The sequence below is a fragment of the Vicia villosa genome, linkage group LG3 (genome assembly GCF_029867415.1).
Source record: "Vicia villosa cultivar HV-30 ecotype Madison, WI linkage group LG3, Vvil1.0, whole genome shotgun sequence".
NCBI lineage: Eukaryota > Viridiplantae > Streptophyta > Magnoliopsida > Fabales > Fabaceae > Vicia > Vicia villosa.
This window is the reverse complement of record NC_081182.1, coordinates 53,784,327-53,810,578: the sequence shown is the minus strand read 5'-3', so window position 1 is coordinate 53,810,578 and position 26,252 is coordinate 53,784,327. Positions and strand designations below refer to the sequence as shown.

The 26,252-nt window shown below is 35.3% G+C and overlaps 3 protein-coding genes and 2 non-coding genes across 5 annotated transcripts; 3 read left to right on the top strand and 2 right to left on the bottom strand.

Annotated features, from left to right (window-relative positions):
• Positions 1-4,094, top strand: LOC131661447 (asparagine synthetase [glutamine-hydrolyzing] 3). Its single transcript, XM_058930989.1, has 13 exons — positions 1-293; positions 469-564; positions 677-818; positions 917-1,012; positions 1,159-1,253; positions 1,996-2,157; positions 2,268-2,348; positions 2,448-2,669; positions 2,756-2,890; positions 3,144-3,224; positions 3,309-3,395; positions 3,492-3,599; positions 3,724-4,094. The coding sequence occupies exons 1-13, from the start codon at positions 75-77 to the stop codon at positions 3,910-3,912; spliced, it is 1,713 nt and encodes a 570-aa protein (XP_058786972.1). The 5' UTR covers positions 1-74; the 3' UTR covers positions 3,913-4,094.
• A 114-nt stretch (positions 4,095-4,208) lies between these two features.
• LOC131661448 (uncharacterized) lies at positions 4,209-7,012 on the bottom strand. The gene is made up of 8 exons (XM_058930990.1): positions 6,586-7,012; positions 5,752-6,263; positions 5,588-5,660; positions 5,309-5,389; positions 5,122-5,185; positions 4,848-4,935; positions 4,681-4,765; positions 4,209-4,550 (listed from the first exon to the last, which is right to left on the bottom strand). Exons 1-8 carry the CDS (start codon positions 6,703-6,705, stop codon positions 4,467-4,469), a joined length of 1,107 nt encoding a protein of 368 aa, XP_058786973.1. The 5' UTR covers positions 6,706-7,012; the 3' UTR covers positions 4,209-4,466.
• On the top strand, positions 6,933-7,005 carry TRNAR-ACG (transfer RNA arginine (anticodon ACG)). The gene has a single exon. It is a non-coding gene; the product is annotated as a tRNA-Arg (tRNA).
• An 8,812-nt stretch (positions 7,013-15,824) lies between the features above and the next one.
• TRNAR-ACG (transfer RNA arginine (anticodon ACG)) lies at positions 15,825-15,897 on the top strand. The gene has a single exon. It is a non-coding gene; the product is annotated as a tRNA-Arg (tRNA).
• Positions 15,898-15,984: 87 nt separating this feature from the next.
• On the bottom strand, positions 15,985-18,591 carry LOC131655749 (uncharacterized). Its single transcript, XM_058925559.1, has 5 exons — positions 18,386-18,591; positions 18,226-18,299; positions 17,754-17,883; positions 17,300-17,614; positions 15,985-16,496 (listed from the first exon to the last, which is right to left on the bottom strand). The coding sequence occupies exons 1-5, from the start codon at positions 18,500-18,502 to the stop codon at positions 16,221-16,223; spliced, it is 912 nt and encodes a 303-aa protein (XP_058781542.1). The 5' UTR covers positions 18,503-18,591; the 3' UTR covers positions 15,985-16,220.
• Between the last annotated feature and the right edge of the window lie 7,661 nt (positions 18,592-26,252).

Below are 26,252 nucleotides of genomic sequence, written 5' to 3'. Positions count from 1 at the left end.
ATCCCATTTAGTACTTTTCTTCATAAAATATTCACTTCTTCAGATTCACCCTTGTTTTGTTCTTCGCAGCCGTCATGTGCGGAATCTTAGCAGTATTAGGCGTCGTCGACAACTCCCAGTCCAAACGCGCCCGCATCATCGAACTCTCTCGCAGATTGAAACACAGAGGCCCCGATTGGAGCGGTTTGCATTGTCATCAAGATTGTTACCTCGCTCATCAACGCCTTGCCATTGTCGACCCTACTTCCGGAGATCAACCTCTCTACAACGAAGACAAAACCGTTATTGTAACCGTACGTATTTTTCTATCTATCTGGATATCTGTGTTTTTTTTTTTTTAATTATTGTTTGAAATTCACTGTTTCATTATAGAATATTACATTCCTTTGCATGCAGTTATTTTTGTAGTTAATGTGTGACTTGAAGTAGTTAGGGTTAAAGTAAAACATTTTTTTAATGATTTTTTAGGTAAATGGGGAGATCTACAACCATAAGAAGTTGAAACAGAATCTGTCTTCGCATCAATTTCGAACCGGGAGTGATTGTGAAGTCATTGCTCATCTTGTAAGTGTTTGGAATGAGTTTCATTTTCTGTTATCTTTCAAATGAATTATGAAGGATTTAGGGTTTTTTTATTTATTTATTTGTTTATTCTGACTTGTTATTATTATATTAGTATGAAGAACATGGTGAAGAGTTTGTTGATATGCTGGATGGGGTGTTCGCATTTGTGCTACTTGACACTAAAGATAAAAGTTTTATTGCTGCTCGTGATGCTATTGGAGTTATGCCTCTTTACTTGGGTTGGGGCCATGATGGTATAATATATACTGCCACATCTATGTATAAACCTACGAATTACTTTGTAATGATCGAAGTAGACATGTTATCGATTGATGTGTTGATTTATTTGCAGGATCTATATGGTTTGCATCTGAAATGAAAGCTCTGGTTGATGACTGTGAGAGATTAATATCGTTTCCTCCGGGGCATATATATTCCAGCAAACAGGGTATAGATGATGTCATTTATTCTATATTCTGTTAATGATTAATCTTGTAATTCAAATTCCATTTCCCCCAACCTTTTGCCGTCTACATTTTACACAAAGATACCATAGGCATTTATGTATCCTGTTAAAATTTGTTGTATTTGCAGGAGGATTAAGAAGGTGGTATAATCCAACATGGTTCTCAGAGCAGATTCCATCAACACCATATGAACCAACAATTTTGCGTGAGACCTTTGAGAGGGTAAGCTATTACTATCTTTACCATTGACTTCTGTAACCGTTTTAAGTTTAGAAAGTTCAATTCTCCTGTGTTGTGAAATAGCGGTGCTATAGTAGGGTAGAATCTGAACAAATTATTATTGTTTTGTAATACACTATCTGTCTATTTAATATAAAGTGTTGTCAATTAGGGGTTATAGTGACAACAGCGGTTCTACTTTATTTGGTTAAAGAAAAGTTTCAGACTATTTTCAGCTCTCCCTGGAATTTTAGAGCCTTACATTTTTGTGTGTCTATTATAGCATTTTCACAATACTACAAAACCGCTAAATCTGCAACAAATTTAGAAATGTCATATCATAACTAGAGGTGATGCAGCTAAAATGCACCATGAAATGCAACTTAGTGGCTTTTGAGAAAGTATAATTAACTTCTGGAAGAACTTACATGCATTTTAGGAATGATACCTCATCAGTATCTGTTAAATTGGATGTCCAAGGACTGAAGAAGGTGTCACAAGATCTTACTTGTGGAAGATGTAGGCCTTCCAGACACTAAATTATTTGATACACTGCTGATGTGTATGGACAAAAAGCTCAGGATTGGAGTTTGGAGCCCAATACTATGTGCTAGTTTTTGAAACAAACATTTTATTCCTTTTATATTTAGTGACTTCTTTTGGTGTATTTGTGCTACATACTAACTGTTAGCCTTACTAACATCCCTTTTAACTATTTACTTATTTTAACTGTGATATCATGCAGGCTGTAATTAAAAGATTGATGACTGATGTGCCTTTTGGAGTTCTTTTGTCTGGAGGACTTGACTCATCACTTGTTGCTGCGGTAGCCAATCGATATATGGCTCAATCCGAAGCTGCTCGTCAGTGGGGATCACAGTTACATACTTTCTGCATTGGTTTAAAGGTAATCATTATTTCCTGTGTTAGGTGAAAATTAGTTGTACTATCCACTGTTCAGGTCTAGTAGTACATTAGCATTTACTTGCTTCATGTCATGATTTTTCCATCATTCAGGGCTCTCCGGATTTGAAAGCTGCAAAAGAGGTAGCAGATTATCTTGGTACTCGTCACCACGAACTTCATTTCACGGTTCAGGTAACCGTCTCACACATTATCTCATAATTTTTTACCTTGTACAAATGAGATTCTTATTGCTAACTCAGGTAATATTTATTTAATTTTGGCTATATTCAGGAAGGTATAGATGCACTTGAGGAAGTCATTTACCATACTGAAACATATGATGTAACAACTGTGAGAGCAAGTACTCCAATGTTTCTCATGTCTAGGAAAATCAAATCATTGGGAGTGAAAATGGTTCTTTCCGGAGAAGGTTCAGATGAAATATTTGGAGGTTACCTGTATTTTCACAAGGCACCTAACAAGGAAGAGCTTCATGAAGAAACATGCCGAAAAGTAATATTCTATAATCGTTACGCCCCATATTTTGATTACTTTTTGACCTGTTTATTCATGTTTTTGGTTGTTTTGATGATTGACAGATTAAAGCACTTCATCTTTATGACTGCCTTAGAGCCAATAAATCAACTTCCGCTTGGGGTATAGAGGCACGTGTACCATTCTTGGATAAAGAATTTGTCAGCACAGCCATGGCCATAGATCCGGAATGGAAAATGGTATTTTTACCTTTACTTTTGTTTCTCCCTATTGTTCATCTTGTCTTGTCATGCAGCATAACAGTGCCAATTGTGTTGCATGCATTGTTGATTAAGATTATGTTATTTGCTGTTAAATAAACTTAAATGTCATTTTAACTTTTTGCTTTAGTTTAAATGTTCAAGTTTTCTTCTTTTGATGATCATGTATCATGCATGATTCTTCTTGTATCATGTTTTAATCACCTCTTGAAATTTTTGACAAATTTCTCAGATAAGGCCTGATCTTAAAAGGATAGAGAAATGGATAGTGCGCAAGGCCTTTGATGTTGATGAGAATCCATATTTGCCAAAGGTTTGTATCAACTTCTCCATTATGTTTATTCCCAATCCCAAGTCTTGAAGAATTTCTGAAATAATACTGTTGTATTTTTTCCAGCACATATTGTACCGACAGAAGGAACAGTTCAGTGATGGTGTCGGATACAGTTGGATTGATGGTTTGAAGGATCATGCTAGTGCACAAGTAAGTTCTAATCCGCAATTCGAATTGAATAACTAATTTTATAGAATTCATTGACATTATCCTTGTTTTTGTCCTTGATATATCTTAAATGACTAGGTCACAGATGCAATGCTGAAGCATGCCAACTTTGTTTACCCTGAAAACACTCCTACCACAAAAGAGGGATACTACTATAGGACAATTTTTGAGAAGTTATATCCAAAGGTGAATTTTATAGTTTTTTTTTTTTTCATATATAAAAAAAAATACATTTTTCATCAGAACATGGACAAGCTTTCGACTATGCTAGATCACTTCTTGACTATGTTGAATCATTTCATTTGAACAGAATGCTGCCAGGTCAACAGTTCCAGGAGGTCCTAGTGTGGCATGCAGTACTGCAAAAGCTGTGGAATGGGATGCAGCATGGTCCAAAAATCTTGATCCTTCTGGTCGTGCTGCCCTTGGAGTTCATTCAGATGCATACAAGGATGCAGCAGATGCCAAAATAGCCGAGCCCGAAAATGGATCAATCTGAAGGCCACGTTGAATTGTTAAGTAAATTTTAGAAAATGTAGAGTTGGAGTTGTTTTCATTTTTCACAAATCTAGTAATTCTGATTTCTGAACTCTAAGGTTAAGGTTTTAGAGCTTTACAATAGTCTAATAATGTAACAATGTTATGGTTTACTTTTATTAGATACTAAAAGTTAGCTTTTAACATCGCTCAATGCTTAAGTTTTCCCACCACAATTATTTCTTTTCTCTCCATCATTAGCATTTGAAATTGCAAAAACAAATAAACTTGCAATTTTTAGTGTACAAAATTTGCATCTTTTCACGTGAATAGACTATATACACAGGCTGTGTAGATATTTACAGAAATGTTTGTTAACTAAAACATAGTTGGAGACATGGAACTTTCTCAGTGTAAATATTTACAGATATGTTAATTAAAACATAGTTGGAGACATGGAACTTTCTCAGTGTAAATATTTATAGATATGTTAATTAAAACATAGTTGGAGACATGGAGCTTTCTCTGTTATCACTACATTGTTCCTCAGGCAAATGTTCATAGTTATAGAGTTGTTTACCACCGACAGATCCCTGGTGCCTCAGTTCTGCTTAATGCAAGCACTTCCTCATATCTTGAAGTCTGTACAAAGCCCCATAACTGCATGGAACGCGGACGTAACAACTAGCTTGTATTTGAAACAAACAGATAATGCAAAGATTGGTGAGGTGTGCCCTGTGTATGTGTGTGAGTGTGTCTGTGATGAGAGGGAAGGTAGCTTATTGTGTACCTCCACTTCCTTCACTTCAAAGTCCTGAGAATTCGCAAGGCAAGGATTTCCAAAAGTTTCAGATATTGAACTTGAGCCGTTCAATCTTTAAAATAACAAGAGAATCAGGTTGATAACTTTTCAATGAATTATGTAAGGGATCACAATAAAAATTACAAAGTCCTTACAGATCACTGTCCAGATAAAGCGCAAAATGACCTCCCCCGCCAATTGCTATGTAGTCAGTATTGCAAAGTGTGAAATATCGGTTTACCCCTGCAATTTTTTATGGTTAGATTACCTAGTCAAGAGAAGCAGCATTTGAAAGTCCAAACCAAACCAAGCCCGACATGAATTGTTTTAGCATCACATATTTTTGCATATTAAAACTTAGCCTCCTGCTGATGCTGAATCTCACAAAATTACTCTAATGAATCTCTAAACTCGCGTAGAAGTGCAAACCTGTTGGACGATATATGATAGGATGACCAGAGATATTTGTGAAAACAAAAGTACTGTTTGTTCCCTGTACACAATATACTGTCAACAAGATAACTAACAAGTAGCATCATTGCATGATTACCCAGAAAACACTACATATCTTTATGATAATCATTAGGAATATAAGATAAATAAGTTTCGGCATGACCTGATATTTCCTCTTGTTGGATGATCTCAGAGGTGTTTCAACCAAACTTCCAAATACTGCTCCTTTTTTATCTCCAACAACCTATTGAATGGAATCACTCACATTCATGATCTAAAAACGAAGAAATTGGCCTAACAGCTTAAATAACAGAATGATGCACATATCAATGATAATTCAGAAAAGAAAAGAAGAATGTGCCAATCCACATTGAAGCATTGGAATTATCGAGATATGGCCTTAAAATTAGACAGCATAAACTTGAGGATAATTAAGTTGTACCAGCAAACTCAATCCGGGCCATAACGCACTTCTTCGGTAAAGAGTTGAAAGTGATATACCATTCCTCCAAGTGCTGCATAAAATGTATTGAAATTGATAAAAGAAATGATCATATCAATTAAATAACTAATCATAAATAACAATGAATCTTCATCTTCAGATACCTGTATAGCAACAACCATTTCCTTCCATGCATAAGTGGTGGAAGAGAAGCATAGAGAACATTCCTTATACTTTCGGAAACAAGAACTGAAGGTTCAGAAATTCGTGGCAAATCATCCAAAGATACAGGCAACGATTCTTTCATAGGCAGTGATTCTTTCCTCCTATCTTGATGTTTCACTTCAAGATTATTATCATTATTATCTTTTGGACCATGATGGCGAAATCTACCGATTCTGGCAGCTCGGCGAATAGCAATACCAACTGATTGCTTACCTCTAGTAAACAAACTTTTCTTCCCACCATTTTCTTTCATGGATGAATCAGTTAAAGGGCTATTCTTACCTTTATCATCACTCTTTTGTCCATTTGAGTTAGCATCCTCTTTAGAGTTTGAGGAAGATAAAAAAGAATAGAGAAATGCAGTGAAGGATGAAGTATCAGGTCCATCAACTAAATCATGATTATTAGTATTACCCTCTTCATCACTTATTTTAACCTCACCTACTTCTTCCTGATAAGAAACAAAATAGTAACCTTAATTTTAGTTTGAAAACAAAAAATGCCATAAACAACCTAAGACATATCTAAAAAAACATGAACCTAAGACATCCCAAAAAACATGAACCTAAGACATATCTAAAAAAAAGCAACCTAGGACATATCTAAAAAAACACGAACCTAAGACATATCTAAAAAAAACAACCTAAAACATATCTAAGAAAAACATGAAGCTAAGACATATCTGAAAAAAACATGAACCTCGTACGGTGAAATGTACAGTTGGAGCTAAGGATTAAATTCAGTTTGAAAAAAAAATGAAAAAGAGAACTTACAGAGGAAGAGGATGGAGGGTGTTTTGAGGGTTGTTGGTGAGAATCAGGATCGGAGATGGGGTTGAGAAGGAGAGATACAAAATGGGTGGCTTTGTTTCGCAAAGATTGTTTCTTTTTCATATTTACTTTGATTGGTATTCAACAAGGTAAAGAGACAAGATAGTAAGTAATTGTGGTGTGTTGTTTGTTGGGGGAAGCTACGCCGGTGCAGAACAGAGAGTCGGTGAGATAGGTTGACTGGGTCACTTGACATACGATTCTACGCCATGGTTAAAGTTGAAGAATCAGCTATTGAGAACTATGAGTATTTCTTAAGTGTGGTGAAATAATGAGCAGTAACAAAAGATGACTTCATGGCCCAATGGATAAGGCGCTGGTCTACGGAACCAGAGATTCTGGGTTCGATCCCCAGTGAAGTCGAATTTTACTGTTTTTTCCCTTTTCTTTGCTTGAAAATTTAACAGGTAAGATTTCCTTACTTGAGTATGATGAATGGTTATGGAATATGAGATTTAGTCACTAGTTTGTCTGTAGTGAATATTTCAACTACCAATGGAGGCAAATCAATTTTTTTGGAATGATTGTCAAAATAAAGTAAATTTTAAAGATAAATATAAAATAACATTTTATGCAAAATATTTAAGTAAAAATAAACATAAAGTTGCATCAAAAAATTAAACTACATGACTTAAAAACATCTCAAACTAATGTTTCATGTGACTTGAAGTTAATTCCTTCTCAATTTAAATTGTCACATTTTATTTAAGAAATTCAACTTTCATCTTGTTTCTCAATTAGTCTTAATAGTTTTTGTCGCTAAAAAAAGATCTCAATTGTGGCTGAAAAATCAAAAGAGTCATGACAAAATAGAATAGTCTATCAATTAAGAAATAAATTTCACTTATAACCAAAGCTGAAAATTATTATTGAATGGTTGATAAAGTATTTAAATTTGATGTTTTGCGAACAACAAATAGAAAATGTTGAAGTTGAATTTGTAAATTCTTCTCCCCTTGGTTCCTAAAATATAGGATAATATTTTCAAACTAAGGTACAGATAGTATCAAAATTAAGAACTTTATGTCACACCTTAAGAAACAAAGTAAATTTTTAATGCTCTTCATTTTTTGTAATTGATTGTCAATGGTTTTAAAACAGATTTTAATTATAAACAAATTCTCTATCGTGACTTCATTCTCTTCAAAATGAAAGAGTCCAAATTTTCTTAAAAATAAAAGCGTCCAAAATCTTATTGTCTCATGTCTTGAATGAGAGCTTTTGTTGAAAGAACCAAGAGCATATCATTAACTAAATCATGATCTTATTTTTTTAAAGCTTGACAAAGTTCATATGTTATCCTCACAATTTATTTAATTAAATGCAATAAATATAAAATAAAAAACCTTCAAGTAATTGTAAGAATTATCAATATTTCCACGTGTAACATAAATTTTATCATTATTTTGTCTTTTTTTAATTGAACAAATTGCTTTATACTTACTTTTCAATCAATAAATAAAATTGGAATATGATGTCCAACAAATATCTCTAACTCGTCCAAAAATACCAACTTGATTTGCATATTTATCTGTTATAATATTATTAATATCTAACGAATATTCAATTTCTTTCTGAATTGAAAGCTTGTAACTCATCATTATCAATGTACTTAGTAAAATAACAAAAAACATTGAAAACAAAAACAAATTTCTTAGAGATTTCTTGAGGTTGTTTGACTTCTCTTTATCTTTATGCGATAACCAATGCAAGTTACAATCAATGAGTAAAAAAAAGTAGTATGCATAAAGAGAGTCCTTCACAAAGTGTGTTTGTTAATCTTTCCATTTTCTTCTCATATTTATATCATAATCATACAAATGACCACAAATGTTAAAAACATCAAGGTTATGACGAGGAAGTATATTACATATTTCTTCTTTAAGAGTTAAGGATGTAATGTCATTAACGTTGACGTGTATCTTAAAATCTTTGTTGATGAAGAGAAAGAAAATATATTTCGAAATTGTCAAAAATTAAGAAGCTGAAAAGTAGCAAGAATGTCCGATTTGGATGGTTCGCGAATTTCAAATTAGACTGGTTCGGTCTGTGGATCCGTTATTTAATATTAGAATATTGGATATATATTAATTTATAAATATTCTAAATTAATAGAAAATATATTATAAAATATTTATAATATTTTATTCTAATAATTGTGTTTTGGGCTTTGTATGTTGGATTTTAGTAATTATAAATATGTATCTATTTAGTGTTTGACAATCATAGAGTTTATAACAAAAGGGTAGAGCGAAGGATTTAGGGTCTTCTTATGAAAAAATTTAAAAAGGCATGAATTTTGGAAAACCTTTGGAGTTATATAAGGGGATTGAGAAACACTTGTCTACACCTAGGATTTGCGTGCTTACATTATTGAGAGTTTGAGAGGTTGGGAAACACTTCGGTAGAAAATAAGGGTTTGTTCTTGGAAACTCTGAAGGCGAAGACTATTTTATTGTAACTCATCTGTAATCTCTTGTAACAACTTTATAAATATAGTAACTTGAGGACGTTTTCGACAAGAAGTGGTGGTTTGAACCCGTTCAAGAGGCGAAGACATGTGGAAACAATTCAGAAGACGAAAACACACGTAGCAGTATACGTGTTAGTTTTTTAAGAGATAGTTGTTGTTGGCAGTTGATAATGTACCTAGTATATAAGTAAATTTTGACTCTATAATCAGGATTTGCATTTCATTTTGTTCTCTTTAGAACTTATACATGTGATTTAGTGAGATAACGAGTTTGTGAGAAATGTATGAACCTGTTTCCATTTTTAAATCAAGCATTTCGATTGCTTTCTATTGTTTACTTCTTTTACTAGATTTTATTAAATTAAGCGCATTTCCTTTATTTCTTTTGTTTGCATTAGAAATTCTTCCACCATTATTACATTCTCTCAAAATGTTTTACTTAAAGTATTGTCTAGGATTTTCGAGTTTGATCTTACAAGTGAACTAAAACTCGTTATTTTTTAATAAAAAAACTAGTAAAGAAATTCACAAAAAGAAGCAATAGGAATTTTAAATGATTGCGTTGACTAGAATGAGCTTATAAATAAAAAACCTAAAAAGTCATAAACATCTAATCTTGAACAAATGCAATATCAATTATCATCCATAATTCAAGCTTGTGTTTTGATTAATGATAATGACCCATTTGATGAACATCCCTTTTACGGGTTTCATGTCGAGACTACTTCTCATCCTATTGTTACTTGTGAGATAGCCTCGTGAATATGGTATAAACTTTTTAAGTGGTTGGGGTTCTAGGTAGTCATTCACCAGAATCTTTGGGTGTTTTTGAGTCTTTGCTTTCTTTGGGAGGTAGGGTTAAGTATAAGGGTGGTAATCTTATGGTTTAGCATGTTTTTAATCTGGTCTATTTAAAAAGTATGAAATGATATTATCTTTAGTGAAGTCACAAAAATAGTGAATGAAGTGGAGGAGAATAGTATATTTTTGGCCTAGAAATAGTTTTTGGGTAAGTCGAGGGAGAACTCTTGCACTTTCATGGATTGATTTCAAAACCCTATCCTCTTCCTACATCTATAACAGATCAAGTGTTTGCTTTGATTTAGAGTGTGGTGGTGGAATTTAAGTACCTCTTTTCTTGCAATCTGATCTGTTGACGGTGAATCTTATTGAACTGAGTTCTAGCCTGAAAGCAGCGAGGGGTTCTCTAGTAGTTATGGTTTGCTTTTAATTACCCCTCTCCTTTAAAGGCTTCTTGTTTTTGTCATATTTCCTACTTTTATCCTGTTTCTGGATACTTCTTGTGTTTTGTGATTTTTCGATTGTAACTTGATCTTCTTTATTTTTTAATATATTTTATTTCCATTAAAGAAAATTTTGAAGAAGATATTATTAATTTTATCATATTTGCAGACTGTGAACTAATGAATTTTGAAAAAACCTCAAGCAAATTAGATTAAAGTCATGGATGAGCAAATCAATGAAATTGGGAGGAATATGTTAAGAAATGTGCTTGAGTCTAACTTACTCCACAAAATCGACTAATAGAGTGAGGTTTGTCCCCCTTATAAGTACATGTTCAGGCCATATATTGTCCGATGTGAGACTCTTAACTCCCCTCACGCCCAGGACTAGACAATTGGAGGGTAAAAATAAATGGTGGGTGACCCGATAGCGGAAACCATAATAGGTGGTCCACCGGATCTTAAACGAGGCTCTGATACCATGTTAAGAAATGTATTTTGGCCTAGCTCAACCCTACAAAACCGACTAGTAGGATGAGGATTGCCCCCACTTATATTAGGAAGATCTTAAAGTCACACATTAGTTGGAGATAGAGCATTGTGAGAATTTATATAGAGTGACACTCCTCATCGTACCAACCAGTTTTGTAATAATGAGTTAAGTCAAACTCTAATATGATATCAGAGCCTATCGATCGGACCATGAGCTACCCACCGTTAATATCCATGCACCAAGCCCAAAAAGAATGTTGGACGTGAGGGGGTATATTAAGAAGTTCCTAAAGTTTCACATTGGTTGAAGATAGAGTATTGAGAGAGTTTATATAGAGTGACACTCCTCACCTTACCAACCAATTTTGTAAGAATAAATTTGGACAAACTCTAATAGAATAAAGCCTTAAATGCACGTTTGGTCCCTGTAAGTTAGCGAGTTTTTGATTTTCGTCCTTGTAAGTTATTTTTTTTGGTTTGAGTCCCTATATCTTACTTTTTGCTTGAGGTTTAGTCCCTAAAGCCAAAATCCGCAGGAAAATCTACAGGTTACCTGCAGATTTTCCTGTGAAATTTCCTACGGATTTTGATTTAAGGGACTAAAACGAACGCGAAAGTGAAATATAGGGACTCAAACAAAAAAATTAACTTACATGAACGAAAATAAAAAACTCGCTAATTTACAAGGACGAAAAGTGCATTTAAACCTAGAATAAAACATTAGAGTCGAAAGGTTTACCCAGTAAACAAATAGTATATATAGGAGTGAAAAGAGGGTATAATACTAAGTACAAATCCAATGAAAAATTTGATCTCTTCAAAGTTAAGGATGGTTGTTTAAGAATAAAAAAAAAAAGTTTTCTTACTTTCTACAACAAACACAATATATATCAACTACCTATTGTGTCACTCGTGGAATATGGTTGAAGAATCTTAGAAGTGATGTCGTAAAAACATAATAGTCATACATATATATTTTGTAGCAATAAATCGACAAATGCACTCAGCATCAATTTCGTTTTTTATGGAAAAGAACTAGTTCTTAAAAAAGAAAGTGTTCATAATGATAAATTGGGAAAATTTCTTTCCCAACCTCCCTACCTTCTAGTCCACCTCTGGTGAAAACCCCATACTACCCCTGACTTCGGAAATGCATTTCCGAAAATGCAAGAAAAAGGTGTTTTCGGAGATGCATCTCCGAAAACGCCTTTTTTCTTGAAAAAATTGTCTTATTTCGAAAGTTCATTTCCGAAAACAGTATTTCGGAAGTTCATTTCCGAAATGTTGCGCGTTATGCAGATTTATCAAAACACTCCCCCTCCCCCATTCATTTACCCTAACTCAAATAAAAAACAAGCAAAGGCGAAAATTTGTGCAAACACACTTCCAAGGCTGCATCAAGGCTCCAATCACATTGCTATACAACATTCAAAAGCCCACAAATCACTCAATTTATAAGTTTTAAATTTGTTAGATTCATTATTCAAATGCATGTTATTTAGGGTTTCAATTGCATAAATGATATATGGACTGGTTGTTAGTAGTATTTAGGTTGTTTAGAAGCTTTTTGAATTTGTTTTATGTTTGATTTTGGGGTCTGCCATGGAAGTTGCAGAAAACTCCATCGCAGGGATGTTTCGGAAGTTCATTTCCGAAAACACCTCCATCCCAGTTTTCGGAAATGAACTTCCGAATTGTATCAGAAGTTCAAATTTTTTAGTTTTTTATTTTGTCTCGCATATTAATCGATTTCAATTGTTTACAGGAACATGTCAGACAACCAACCAGCACGCATCAGACAGGGTAGGGAGACCCAAACTGCGTCGGCTTGAGAGGGTAGGGAGTGTCCGTTTTAATTTGCAAGTACTTTATTTTTAACGCCTTTGTTTATTGTGCCTGTTTCTTTGAAGTTTGTGTGCATGCGTTCTGACTTCTTTGACGGCGTGTCGCTGGTTTCCAACGTCTTTGTTCTTTAATGACTTGTCTGTTTCCCAAGCGTTTTTGTCCCCTTTCTTCTTTTATAAAAGGAGGTCTCATGGACCTTTCTTTCTTCATTTTTACGCAGGAATGGGTGGCGCTAAGGGAAGAAAGGGTTCTTCAACCTCGTGCTCTCGCGGAGTGAAGGAGGTGAAGGAGAAGAAGAAGGTTTTGACTGGTTCTGCTTCTCGTCCCCTGGGGGTCCATGGCTCGGACGTGCAGGCTCAGTCTTCAGGCGTGAGAGTCATGATCAACGCTGATGGTTCTGAGACTGAGTGAGATGAGGATTGGTATAATTATCTTCATTCGGAGGAGTTCGCTCGTCGGGCAGAATAACGTGTTTTTGTTTTGTTTGATGTGTATTTTGTAACGATCGTCGGGCAGAATAACGTGTTTTTGTTTTGTTTGATGTGTATTTTGTAACGCTCGTCGGGCAGGATAACGTGTTTTTGTTTTGTTTGACGTGTTTTGTTTTGTTTTGTTTTGATTTCGGATTGTATCTTTCGCACAGTGTTTTTGGATTGGATTTATCATCTTAGTATTTTCAGTTTATCTGTTGCTTATTTTTATTTGGCGTTTGCGTTTAATTAAAATGCGAGACAATTTAAGAAAAAACATTAAAAAAAAACACAGTTTCTGCATAATTCGGAAGTTCATTTCCGAATTCACCCCCATGAGGTGTTTTCGGAAGTTCATCTCCGAAGACACCCCCCATGAGGTGTTTTCGGAGATGCACTTCCGAATTGTGGAAATTTTTTTAAAAAAAAAGCGCTTCGGAAGTTCATTTTCGAAGCAGGGGTATTTTGGGATTTTCGCTGGGGGTGACCCCCATAGGGAGGTGGCTAAAGAAATTTTCTAAATTGGCATCCTGATTTAAAAGAGACAATAGGAAAATAAATCAAGAATTTCCTAGTAGATTAGAGAACCATCCGAGACCTTATATATTTAGAGAGAAAAATAGGAAAAACCATTAAAAACCCATTCAATTCCATGATATTTACATTTTAAACAATGTATCAAAAAAAATTGAAATAACCAGATTTTAAAAAAAAATATTTTTTCAGAAAAATTACCTATGTAATTAGGTTTGGAGGTGCCCTACACGTAGGTGCCACCCCCTATAGCGCCATTGTCTTAAAATTTGAAGGTATGCGCCATCCCACATGGCGCCAATGTGCAAGTCCAAAATGAGCTGCTATGCGGGGTGACGCCAATGCACAATTTTTTTTTTTTTTATAAATTTTTTAATTATGTTTTTTATATTAAATTTTTAAAACATAATTATAATTACGAAAATATATATATTAGTGATAAAAAGTGCATTGCAAATTTTATAAAAACGAATTACAAATATTCTAATGCCTATTGTCACCGTAACGGCCGTCAGTTCTGCACCTAGGCGCTACCCGATTTCGTTGAACACGTCGACCCCTACCCCTATGAGATTCTTGTTGTGTTTGGGTAGGTGGGCCTTGAATTATCCCCTCCACGCGCTCATTGTCCATGTACTCTTCGATCCTACTGTCAAAGAGTCGGTTTTCCATACCCTCATAGTTTTGTCGTGGTGGTGGTGGTGGTGGGGTAGCCATGTATGGTTGGTAGCAACTAACACTTGAATTGTCTTGGTAAAAAGACATTGTTGGTTAGGGTGTAGTGAAGTCATATTTTTGTTGGGAGCTACGGTAAAGGTCATCCTGTGTGATTATTGGGTGGCTTGGGTCGTATTCTTCATCTAGGCTTATGTCGGGGCTAATATGGGATGTGGAGGGGTCGGCCTCATTGCGTTGTTGGGTGAAGCCATATGATTGTTGTTGGTAGGGAGTTTGATACTCTGTATGGTATGGGTATGGGCTTTGATGTTCGGAGGTATGGTGGAGTTGTAACTGAGTTTGGTACAAGCTATATTGGCTCGGTTGGCTTGGTTGGCTTGGTTGACGTTGTTGGCGTTGTTGACTTTGTTGGCGTTGTTGACTTTGTTGGTTGTATTGGTGTTGGTGGGGGTCGTGCAAGTAGAACGGGTTAAACACATACATTTCAGGGATTGTGACCGACCTATACCAATTTACATATTCTTCAACTGGATACATTGGGAATGGGGCAACGGGGAATCGGAGAACATGGCGGCGACGATCCTTCCACATCTGACATAATTCAGGTGCGGAATTTTTCCAATCTTGGACATCCCATTGGCGATTCACTCTTTTCATATTCCAGTTGCTCAAATCAGTTGGGGGATGTCATATGTGTCATGCATCATGGTTATGACTTCAACGTCGTTCTTAACTTCAACCCACCAACGTTCGATTTTTCCCGTGATAATTGTCGTCCTCGTTCTCTGCCTCTGGATTTGTCTGATGCTTTCACCAGCGCAACAACGACCTCTTCAAATGGTCCATGAAATGAATGTTCCAAAATTTCATTTTAAACGGAGGTTTCACAGCTGAGTAAAACACATGACCATCTCTCTTTTAAATCGGAAAATCCGCCATGACGAAAAAAATTGAAAAGAATGTGAGAAAACGGCGGAAAACAAGTGTGCAAAATGAAGGGGAATTGAGAGTATATTTATAGAAAATACCCTAACACATAGGAGCCACCCCATATGGCTCATATGTACAAAATATGTATATAGGCGCCACCACCATGCAAACCCTAATTTGGGTTGCACTAAGGCGCCACATGGGTTGGCGCAAACATACAAAAAAAATTAACATATGCGCCATAGAGGTGGCGCCAATGTGTAGGGCTCCCCCCAAACCAGATTATCTAGATAATTTTTTTGAAAAAAATGATTTTGTTTTAATTTGTTTTAAAAATCAAGTTATTTGATTTTTTTCCTGATGTATCAGTCCAAATAAATGTAAGGTCAAAAAAACAAATGTAATAGTTAAGATTTGCTCATAAGTGATCAGACACTTTGTAACTAAAATTTATTTTTTTATTGTGATTTAAACATTATTAATTTTAGAGACTAATTAAACCATGTAAAATGTCTGGACTTCATGGCCCAATGGATAAGGCGCTGGTCTACGGAACCAGAGATTCTGGGTTCGATCCCCAGTGAAGTCGTTTTATTATTTTGTGCCTAATAAAAATCACATAACTCCAACGACTGAAAGCTAGATGTTATCATCTTCTATGAGTAAGACATGTTCATTGTTGAATTTCCTGCAGAATTCATGTTATCATCTTCTACATGTTAAGGCATGTTCATAGTTGAATTTTGAAATCCAGTGCAGAATTCATGTTATATCATCTTCTACATGTTCATGGTTGAATTTCGAAAACCTAAAATGATGAAACACACTTACCCTTCTACTGAAACACATGGGGAGTTCAGACAGAATTATAGAATGCCTACGTCAAAGGTGCTAAGTTTACATATATTTATTTCAAAGCAATGCAATGCTGCTGTCTCCACCAGGGGGTTTGCGGGCACCTTTAGCAGGCTCTTTGATTTCTGGCTTTCCATCAGCAAATATGTCACTACCAGTTATTTCTCTCAGCTTTGCCCTGCTCAGTGATTTTTCTGCTGATCCTGCAGGAACATCTCCATGGAAAATATTATTTCCTGATAGCTCTGCAAACTTCTGGTCGTGTATCTTCTTCGATGTCTTCTCAACAACAGGTGATTCACCGAATAAGATATTACTTTGCCCACCCGCAGGCTATACAAATACAGGAAAAAGAATGTCAAAATGGAGTCATAAATATGAGGCAAAACGAAATGACGAGGAAGTGTGTTTGATCATAAAGTGGGACAGTTAACATTACAATGAATTTGAGTAAAGCTACAATTTAGAGTTTCAGCAAATCATAGCGTCACCGTCGATCAAAACATACACACACACACATAATATTTTTGAAAAATACTTATGTCATTACTAGAAATCCCACCTCTAACACCCAAAAATAGACTTCAAATTTTAGAAGACAATAATCTAAAAAGAACAATACCATGACAGAAATTTTAAAGACAATGTAGCAAACTGATGGACCTTGTGGTGTGCAGTTTGGCTTCAATTCAATTTAACAGGCACATGTTCAGAAAAGGAAATAAAAGGCAAAATAAAATTTGAAGATGCACATGATTGACCCTTAAGTGCTGCAACTGTATTATGATTATCTCTAGTACAACTGAGTTGTATCTTAAATAAAGTCCTACCCAATCCCCACCTCGAAAAAAATAAACAAATTGATCTACATTGGATCAATTTGCATTCTAGGTAAGTGTGAGGTAACATTGGTGGATTGTCGGGGTCAAAAATCATCACCAATAATATTCTTGTAGAAGTTACTAGCCCAGGAATAACACATAAGCCTAGCTCAGTTTACATCGTTAACCAATTAACCATGTCATTGTCATCAGAAAATATATTACAAAAACAACAATTCTTCAGCCAAACATTCATCCTATATAAATTATAGACGAAGATTAATCACTTTCATGTCTAGAATAGTAGACACTTACATTAGAAACTTTCACCGATGTTCGCAGATTTCTAGGAAGAGGTTCTCCCATATCCTTACTATCCTTCGACTCAAAAGTTCGTGCAGCTACCATGGAACGGGGCACAATTTCAGGAGGAGGGCCAAATATATCGTTCCCAGTGAGCTCCTTGGTTTTGGCATTAGATGTTTGCTTCTGAGTCTTTGCGTCTAAGTCAGTCTGCAAGGTCCCGCTCAGTTCACGCTGCTTTGCTACCTCAGGTAGAGAGGTAGGCTTCTTAGGACTAACACTTTCGTCAGTGCTGAACGATATCTGACTAACTCCATTTACCGCTTGCTGAAATGAATGACATTGCCATGCAATTACAACAAAAACAAAAGAAAACAAAAACATTGTTATCAAAATGAAGTTCAATTTGATGTTTTAGAAATAAATAACAATTGGACCCATGATAAAGGAAATTATTGAAGTAAACCTGATATATGCGTATGCTAGTTCTGTTATTTGAATTTACAGAACCAGGTTCGGATGCAGAATCTTCAGCATTGTCCAAAAATATACCGTTTCCACTCATCTCCTTCATTTTATACCCTGAGCATGGCTTGCTGAAAGCACCAAATTGAAATAAAGATATATTCAACAAAAAAAAAATGAACATTTGAAAATTAATAAAACAAACTAAAGTTCCTAAAAACACTTCTCTAATTAACATTCATCGCACCCAATCATACAGAAACATAGATTAATTAATAACAGGAATTCAAAATGAAGCGAAATAAATAAACTAACGAGTTTACCGGAATTACAAATTAATAAACAGATCTATGCGGAAAAAGATGCATGAATTAATCAGATCGAATAGCGTTGAAAAAAAAGGAAAAAAAGTGAAAAAAATTAAAAAAGAAAAGAAAAGAAAAAAGAAGAAAGAAAGATCGGATCTGATGTACCTTTTGGAGAGAGTGAGAGCTTCTTCTTCGGAGAGCTGGTCGCTATTGAGAACCTTGCTAATTCTATCAGAAGGCTGAAATTTAAATGCATTGAATAAATCATTTAAACAGAGAAAAATTTGAAAAAATATAATGAAAGCGTGAATTAATAAATAGTAACCTGGCGAGAGCGGGTGGCGGAGACGGTGGCGGAGGAGTCAGACGGAGGAGGAACTTCCGACCAAGTGAGTAGATCGGAGGTGTTTGTGTGTGGCTTTCTCACCGGCGTGCTTGCCATGGTTTTCTTGGAAATGAATGAATGAAGAAATGAATGAGAAAATGTTTAAGATTTCAAGAATGGAATGGGAGATAGATAGTCACTCAAGTTTGAAATGAAAAAAATAGTTTCCCTTGTTTAAATATTCACAAGAGTCTTCTATGTGATGTGATGGCTTCGATGATCACCACGTGTCCTTTTTCGGACAAGGCAAAATATTTCAACGTGCTGTCTCATGGTTTCAGTATCTCACTCCAATTTTCAAATATTATTGATTTTTTTTTTTATTTCCGTAAGACACGATAATGTTTACTTGTGAAAAAATCTGACAAATTATTAATTAAGTCAACCATTTGGTTAAGTTTTGTATGTCACTTGGTTGAGTTAGGAGAAATAGGGTGAAATATACAGATTTTGGTATGTCACTTGGTTGGTCAACTGTGTAGAGTCAAGAGTTGAAATGCAATACGCGGATGACACCTTGATCATAGGCAGGGGCGACGCCAGCGCCTAGCCAGCTAGGGCAGCTGCCCGGGCTCTTCCTTCTCTCATCTTGAACTTCAAAATCTCATCACAATGGTCTCTCACTCATGAAATCGAAATTGCTTCAGGGAGTAGTCGCAGAACAAATATAGTATGTTGAATCATCGCGATTTCTCTTCTTCTTTTTCTTTCACTTTAAGCTCGATTGTCGATACGGAATCATTGTTGTGATGATATTTATTGTTGTTGCAGGTTGTGGTTTATGAATCAGTGAAGAATTGTGTCTGAGTTTATCGTTTCGTGCTATGCACACCAAGTGTTCGGTGAAATGCCTGAACTATATTCTTTTGTTTTTCTGTGTTGAAATCTCTTGATTGCAGGTCGGACTTGCTGTTACCGTGTTGGGATCGATTGTAGTTGGCAAATTGATAGAGAATTGGTGTTATATCAACCGTTTAACATCTTTCAAATCAAACATGTGTAAGTGTTGAAATCTTTTGATTGCAGGTCGGAGTTGCTGTTACCGTGTTGTGATCGATTGTAGTTGGCAAATTGATAGAGAATTGGTGTTATATCAACCGTTTAACATATTTCAAATCAAACATGTGTAAGTTATACCTATGCGATTTGCATTTCAAAAACCGGTACACTATTAGTTGCTGAATACAATTATATATTCCCATGGGATGAGGACCTTCTTGTCGACAATTTTGACCCGAAAAGGTAAGGCACTTGTGTCTATGTCCTACTAAAATTAAAATAGTATGTTGATAGCACTGCTCATTTGTAGATTATTTTTTAGAAGTGACACTCTTTTATTCACTGTGTTTTGATTTGTTGGTTATATGGTTAGGTATATATTTATTGTGAAACAAGAAGGGCTAGAGATATCACCGCCTGTACTTGATCCTAGTAAATCCGAAATCTATCATCCACTCACAGCTTGAATAGAAGGATCCAAAGTGCACGGTGTCGCACGCTCGCGAAAATGAACAGAGTCGCCACCAATATATTTATCCCAAGGAGGGAAAGGAATATCAGAAAACCTAAGGTGAATAAGAACGAGGTCTTTCGACCAGAGATAAGGTACGGGAGTCGGTTACGCAAGGGGAAGGTGCTAGCACCCCTCACGCCCATCGTACTCGATGGTATCCACCTATGTTTGTTGCTATCTAAAGGGTGTATAAATCTAAAGCTTAATTACTAAGGGAATGCATGCAAATGAAAGAAAAGAAACACGGGGAAAATAAGGTTTATAAATAGTTGTGCTCGCTTAGGCCCCGCGACCTAATGCCTACGTATCCTTTTCAGGAATCAGAGCGCCGTAGTTCGGCTCTTTAGTTTTTGTTTGTTTTTGTGTTTTTTAGTGGACGAAGTTACATTCGCACTCCGCTACTCGACCTCTGGAGTCTTAAGCTGGGAATGGAGCGGAAATAACGTGTCCGATTAAAGAATGCCTCGGAGGCGAGATAGAGAAAAGAGTTTGAGCATTCAAGTGGCACCCTAAAGCAAGGGAGACTCGAGTTGCTCTTTGGTTTGTGTTTTTTAGAAATTGGGAACTTACGCTCGAATGGTTCCCTAATGCAAGGGAGATCCAAGCACTCGAATGATTCTCTAAAGCAAGGGAGATTCAAGCTTCCATTCCCTTTTTAATGATTTTCACTTTTTTATTAATGACTTTTAGTATTTTCTTGGTGTTTTTTATGGGATTTAATTTGGATAGTTGTTAGGTGTTTTAAAGTTGAAAAGGAAAAGAAACTAGCCTAAGTATGAAGGGAATTTCTACCTAATGTTATCATGGTTTCTACCTAAAGTTAGGAATAAAAGAATATGAAAATAAAGATCACAATTAGAAGTCAACAAGTAGGATACATGAAAATAGTACAAGAGCATGAAATAGAACAAGTCAAAATATAGCACAAAAGTGAGTTAAAAGTACTATTATTTTTATGTTGATTTTTATGAAAGAAATTGAATTACAAGTCAAGTAAAAAGACTAAAAAACAATAGCCTAAAAACTAATATTTTTTATGATTATTTTTATATGTCAAAAGAGACTTCTAATTCAAGCCTAAAATATGCTAAAAAACCTAAATTATTAAGCCTAAGACTAGCATTTTTTATGTATCTTTTTATGTCAAAAATTGCATTAGAGTCTAAAAACTAATAGGAGAAAATCAGTATTTTTATGCCTAAAACATATGATCTAAAACTATATGATAAAAACTAAATCTAACATGTAAAATTATGTACACAGGGGGGTGAGGACTGAATACAGGGATGGTGAATAGCAGCTCTGGGCGCAGGCCCAACCAATAGCCCAAGGGAGATTTTTGTTACAGATTTTTAATAGCCAAAAAAGAGCATGGGCCAAGGAGGTGTGAATAGCATAGCAGGCCCACGAAGTATTGTGATCAGATTTTTATTGGTAAAAACGTATGGGCCAGGGGGGTAAAAATAGTAATTCAGCCCAAGACTTATTGATCCAGATTTTTATTATTCAAAATTTTGTTAATAAAAAATTGGATTAAATAAAATAAAAAAATTAATTGAAAATAAAAAAAGAAATAAGGAATAGAGGGAAATTAGGGTTGAGAAATATTGTGACTCTTCATGTTATCACTCTCAGACTCAACTCTCTCTTGTTCACTCTCGTCTAAAGAAAACGGTGGCCGGAAATCGCCCGGAGGCGGTAGCTACGACGGCGATGATCCCAACCAAGAAATCGGCACCATCCCCTGGAGTCTCTCATCTCCCTCTATTCCTAATCGACCTTCGTTTCTTCAAATCTTTTTTCAATTCCCCTATATCTAGCTTAATAGCAAACCCTAAAAGTTCTCGATCTGAATTAAACGATGAAGATGAAGCCATGGGCCCTGAGACCTTAGGGTTATCGCTCGGAACGCATCAAAGGACACAGCGACATCAGAAGATAAAGATGAAGAGCATTTCGTACTTACCTGAGTGCAGAAAGAGATCGGAGATCGAGAATACCAGAGGGGAGGTAATATTAAGCGTCCGTGTTCTTCAACTTCTTCTCGATTCTTCTTTGATCTTGCTACTTGTGAATCGTTGCTGTGTTGATGTTCTTCTATTGAAAGAGATTGCTGCGCGTTTTTGTTTATGAAGGTTTCTTTGATGCGATGGTGGTGATTGATGATGATGCTGATGATATCGGAGAAGAACCTGTTACCGATAGAGATTGAAGATCTTGTGGTGAGGTTGAAGAAGATTCGAAGATGATGAAATTGAAGCGTGGAGGTGAAGGAGATTGGAACGAAATTGGAGAGTTGCAGAGGTGAGAAGTATGACTGAGTGGTGATTGAACAATGGTGAAGAGGAGAAGATGATGGTACTATGTGAAGATTGAGAAAAGGTGAATGGAAGACGAATGTGGTGGGATTGTGAAGGTGAAGATGTGTGAAGTGGAGAACTCAGAAGAATGCAGAAGAAGAATGATTGAGAAAAGGTGGAGGTCGAAGGAGGCTATGCTTCACCTCTTTCAGAGCTTGATCAATGCTCTGAAGAGGATGGTTCAAGAAGCTTTTTGTGGATTTGGTTATGGAGGAGGTTCAGAGAGAGTGGAAGGAGGAGGAAGATGAGGAATGAGAAGTGATGAAGAAAGTGAAGAATGGTGGTTGAAGACTATGGAGGGAGGGAATGATGTATGTGTGAAGAGAGTGAAGAGAAGTCAAAAATGGTGGGGCGGTTCAAAGGATGAAGAATGATTCTGATTTATAGAGATTGCAAGGTTAGTTCCCTTCTCCATTTCTGATTTTCTGTTAGTGAATCTGTTGGATAATTCTGTTATCGGTTCTTATGGCAGTTAGGAGATTTATCTAGGTTGTTAGAAAATGGTTAGGAGTTGTTAGAGTTCTGTTTTGGTGGTTATGGATTGTAACTGATTTTTTTGGTAGTTACATTTCTGTTAGAAACTTGTTAGAAGGTTGTTAAGTTAGTTATGAGGACAGTTGGGAATTCTGTTATAGCAGTGGGTTTGGTTGTGAACTGTTAATGGTTGGTTAAGGGTTTGAAAACAGTTATAGGACTGATTTTGGTTTGAATGCAGAGCTGATCTGAATGTGTAGTTAATGCAGGTTTTGGATTGTGTGTGTGTTCTGTTTTTCTCTTATTTTTTTTGGTTCATGCTGAGCTTTGTTTTTTTTTCTCTTGGGCTGAATGACAATAACATGGCAGGGGCTGAATGGTTGAAGGGTTTACTTGTGAAAATGCAGGGCTTGTATGGTGTTCTGAAATGAATGTACTGCCCCATATATTTTTGTATGATTGCCTTGGTTTGTATGACTTCTGAACATATTTTTTTTTGTTGACAGGTTCATAAAAAGAAAATTGAAACTGAGTTATGGTGCTGAGTTTAAGGATGAGGTTATTTGGAGAGCAAGCACATGGTTTGAAGAATGAAGGTGGAAGAGATGAAGAGAAATAGGTTTAGGGTTGACTTGTATTTTGTATAATTTGCAAAGATTGGTGTAATGGATATTTGTGATGTAACTAAAAATGTATTTTTCTTTGGAATTGGATATTTCTTTTTGTAATTTGCTATGGATGTTTGTATTTGGATTGTAACAACTTGACTTGAAATGTAATTGTAAAGCACTTGGATTCCTCTCAAAATAACAATTGAATTTTACTTTTCCCTCCAATATTTTCCATTTGAAAGATCTAATCTTTTGCTATTACTTTACTTGCCATCTTCGCAACCAACGTCCAATAAGAATTCGAGAGGACTCTATATACATTCCAATTATTGTATACAAAGCCATTAAATGAATCGTATCCCAAGTAAATGAGATAAATTACTCTTTGAATGATGACGAGAAACCAAAATCCACTATCTTATTATGTATTCAATAACTTGTAATCCAAGTAGTGCATCAAATGATTGTGTTCACCTTCCATAAAAGGGATCTCCTTGCTTAATGAATAATGAAGTAAGCCTAATCCAGTTGATCTTAGTAAAACTTTGATGAATGCAATCATAAGGAAATAAACCCTGATTCTTGATCCTTTGATTATGTATCCAATGAAGGCATGTTGCGTAAAATGACCTAATGGAAAGATGCATATGAATGCGAAACTTAGCCAGTTAGGAATAATTAGATGGGCAAATTTTGGGGTGCAACACACGGGTTAACCTCTTCATCCTTATTATCATATAACTAATGCAGTGTTGGACTAATGAGCTAGATTATTACATTCTTCCTTGTCAGCTTGTAGGCTATATTTTAAAATATATGTTCACACACTCACACAGTTACAAGAAGGAAGGTGTGATGACAGTAGCACTTCTCCTCCTTTCTTAGGGTAAAAAATTGCAATATGCTGTGTGATTTTGTTTTAACTCCATCACTAAATCATTTGTGATGTCAAATATAATTTTAAATTTAATATGTAATGAACTTGTTTTGCAGGTGGGTGGAAATGATGGCACCAGTGTTTTCTAAAAAAACTTGGCCATATGTATCAGTATTGAATTGGGACATGGGTGATGAATCGGTATTGAATTGTATGAGATCGGTATCGAAGCCAACAAATGAGTGAAGATCTTATGATTCCTTTTAGATGCTATTGAACTCATGTTTTTTAGAAGAGTTTAGTGCCGACTTTGAGGATAAAGTAATTGAGACAGTGATTTTCGGTCATTAAATTTTTTGCCCAGGCTATATATTTTTTCTGGCTTCGCCACTGATCATAGGTGAGGAAAAATAGTCTATAATATTCTGACTATTAAGGCGATTTTGCTTTTTTTCGAGTCAATTTTCGGATTGAAGGTAAACTTTCACTAAAGCTCGATTGTAGGGCTCAATGTTTATCATTGTTGGGTTGCGGAGGCCGCTAACATGCTAAATTGTGGCATATACTCTGTACCGTTCAATTACCTTGGTTTACTAGCAGGGGCAAAATCAAAATGTAAGAAGACATGGTCACATGTGATAAATACACTGAAATCTAGATTATATATATGGAAGAACAAATATTTATCTATTGGTGGTCGAATTGTAATATTAAAGTCGGTCTTGTATGCTATCCCAGTCTACTTCCTTTTCTTCTTTAAAACCCTGCCGGGTATCATTTCTAAATTAGAATCTTGTTTCAAAGGCGACGAAGGGGGTCTAGATTAGAAATTTGAGGCTCTTCAATACAGCCTTACTAGGAAAATGGAATGGAAAATTAAAAAAGATAAGAGGGACATTTGCTTTACTAGGTTAGTTATATGCATACTAATATTTCAATCACAACAAAATAACACAAAAACCTAAAACATATTCATAACCAACCTCTACAGTTTATGATAACCCAGAAATTTCATTTGAAACACCAAAACCTAAAGCATATTCATAACCACATTTCTTTATTCATTTGCAATAGAGTTATAACAAAAAAAAAAGAAAAAGAAAAACATAGCTTTATAACAACAAAAACATCGTAGCACAAGAACAAGACACATGACAACATCATAAAGTATAAATAAAACCAAAACATAAAGTAATCAAATTGCAACAAAACGAAAATTCACACCGCATAAAGGAAAACTTCACTACAATGCGAGAGAGAGACCAATAAATGAATAATGAACAATGAACAACGAACGCAGAAAGGTAACATAGCATACTTCGAAGAAGAGGAAGAGACTAAGAAATAATTTTCGTTCCAAGAAATGAATGAAGATGGTGAAGATTGGACGTTCCAAGAAATGAATGAAGATGGTGAATATTTCACTATCGCAGTCGTCTGGTTCGCTAGGGCATGTGTTATAAAGAAAATAAAAGAACATGTTATGTTTTAGTTTGACAGGGAAGAATTTCACCACGGTTACAAATACCAACCATAATAAAATATAACACATATAATCATGGTTGATTAAAACAACTGTAGTTAATATTTTTTAAATTTTATTTAACAATACATGTTAAGGGGCACACATTTTTTTTATTAAAAAAGTGGAAAAATGTTGATGTTGAGATTCGAAACTTGTAACCCTTAATCTATGACCACGATTGATATAATGAAAAGTCTTTTAAAAAAAAACCTAATTCTTTTAATCTATGACCACTGTCAATTATCCTGTCAATACTCGATAGCGAATACGATTCCTTAGGGCATGCTTTGTTAAGGATGGTGAAATATGTGCGTAAGCTCACCATTTTCTGGATGTTTTCTTTACCATCATAATGTTAGCTAACAAGGTTGAATATTTAATCTCTTGTATTAACTCAACTTCCTTAAATTTTCTAACTTCTTCCAAGATGGATGTTGTCTTATCTTC

Coding starts and splice junctions, on each gene's coding strand:
- LOC131661447 (XM_058930989.1), top strand. CDS start 75: ATGTGCGGAATCTTAGCAGTATTAGGCGTCGTCGACAACTCCCAGTCC. Junction 2,349..2,447: donor AACTTCATTTCACGGTTCAG/GTAACCGTCTCA, acceptor GGCTATATTCAG/GAAGGTATAGATGCACTTGA. Junction 3,225..3,308: donor AGAATCCATATTTGCCAAAG/GTTTGTATCAAC, acceptor TATTTTTTCCAG/CACATATTGTACCGACAGAA.
- LOC131661448 (XM_058930990.1), bottom strand. CDS start 6,705: ATGAAAAAGAAACAATCTTTGCGAAACAAAGCCACCCATTTTGTATCT. Junction 6,264..6,585: donor ACCCTCCATCCTCTTCCTCT/GTAAGTTCTCTT, acceptor GTTTCTTATCAG/GAAGAAGTAGGTGAGGTTAA. Junction 4,551..4,680: donor TTGAAGTGAAGGAAGTGGAG/GTACACAATAAG, acceptor CGTTCCATGCAG/TTATGGGGCTTTGTACAGAC.
- LOC131655749 (XM_058925559.1), bottom strand. CDS start 18,502: ATGGCAAGCACGCCGGTGAGAAAGCCACACACAAACACCTCCGATCTA. Junction 17,884..18,225: donor GCTCTCACTCTCTCCAAAAG/GTACATCAGATC, acceptor TGGTGCTTTCAG/CAAGCCATGCTCAGGGTATA. Junction 17,615..17,753: donor CTAGCATACGCATATATCAG/GTTTACTTCAAT, acceptor CATTCATTTCAG/CAAGCGGTAAATGGAGTTAG.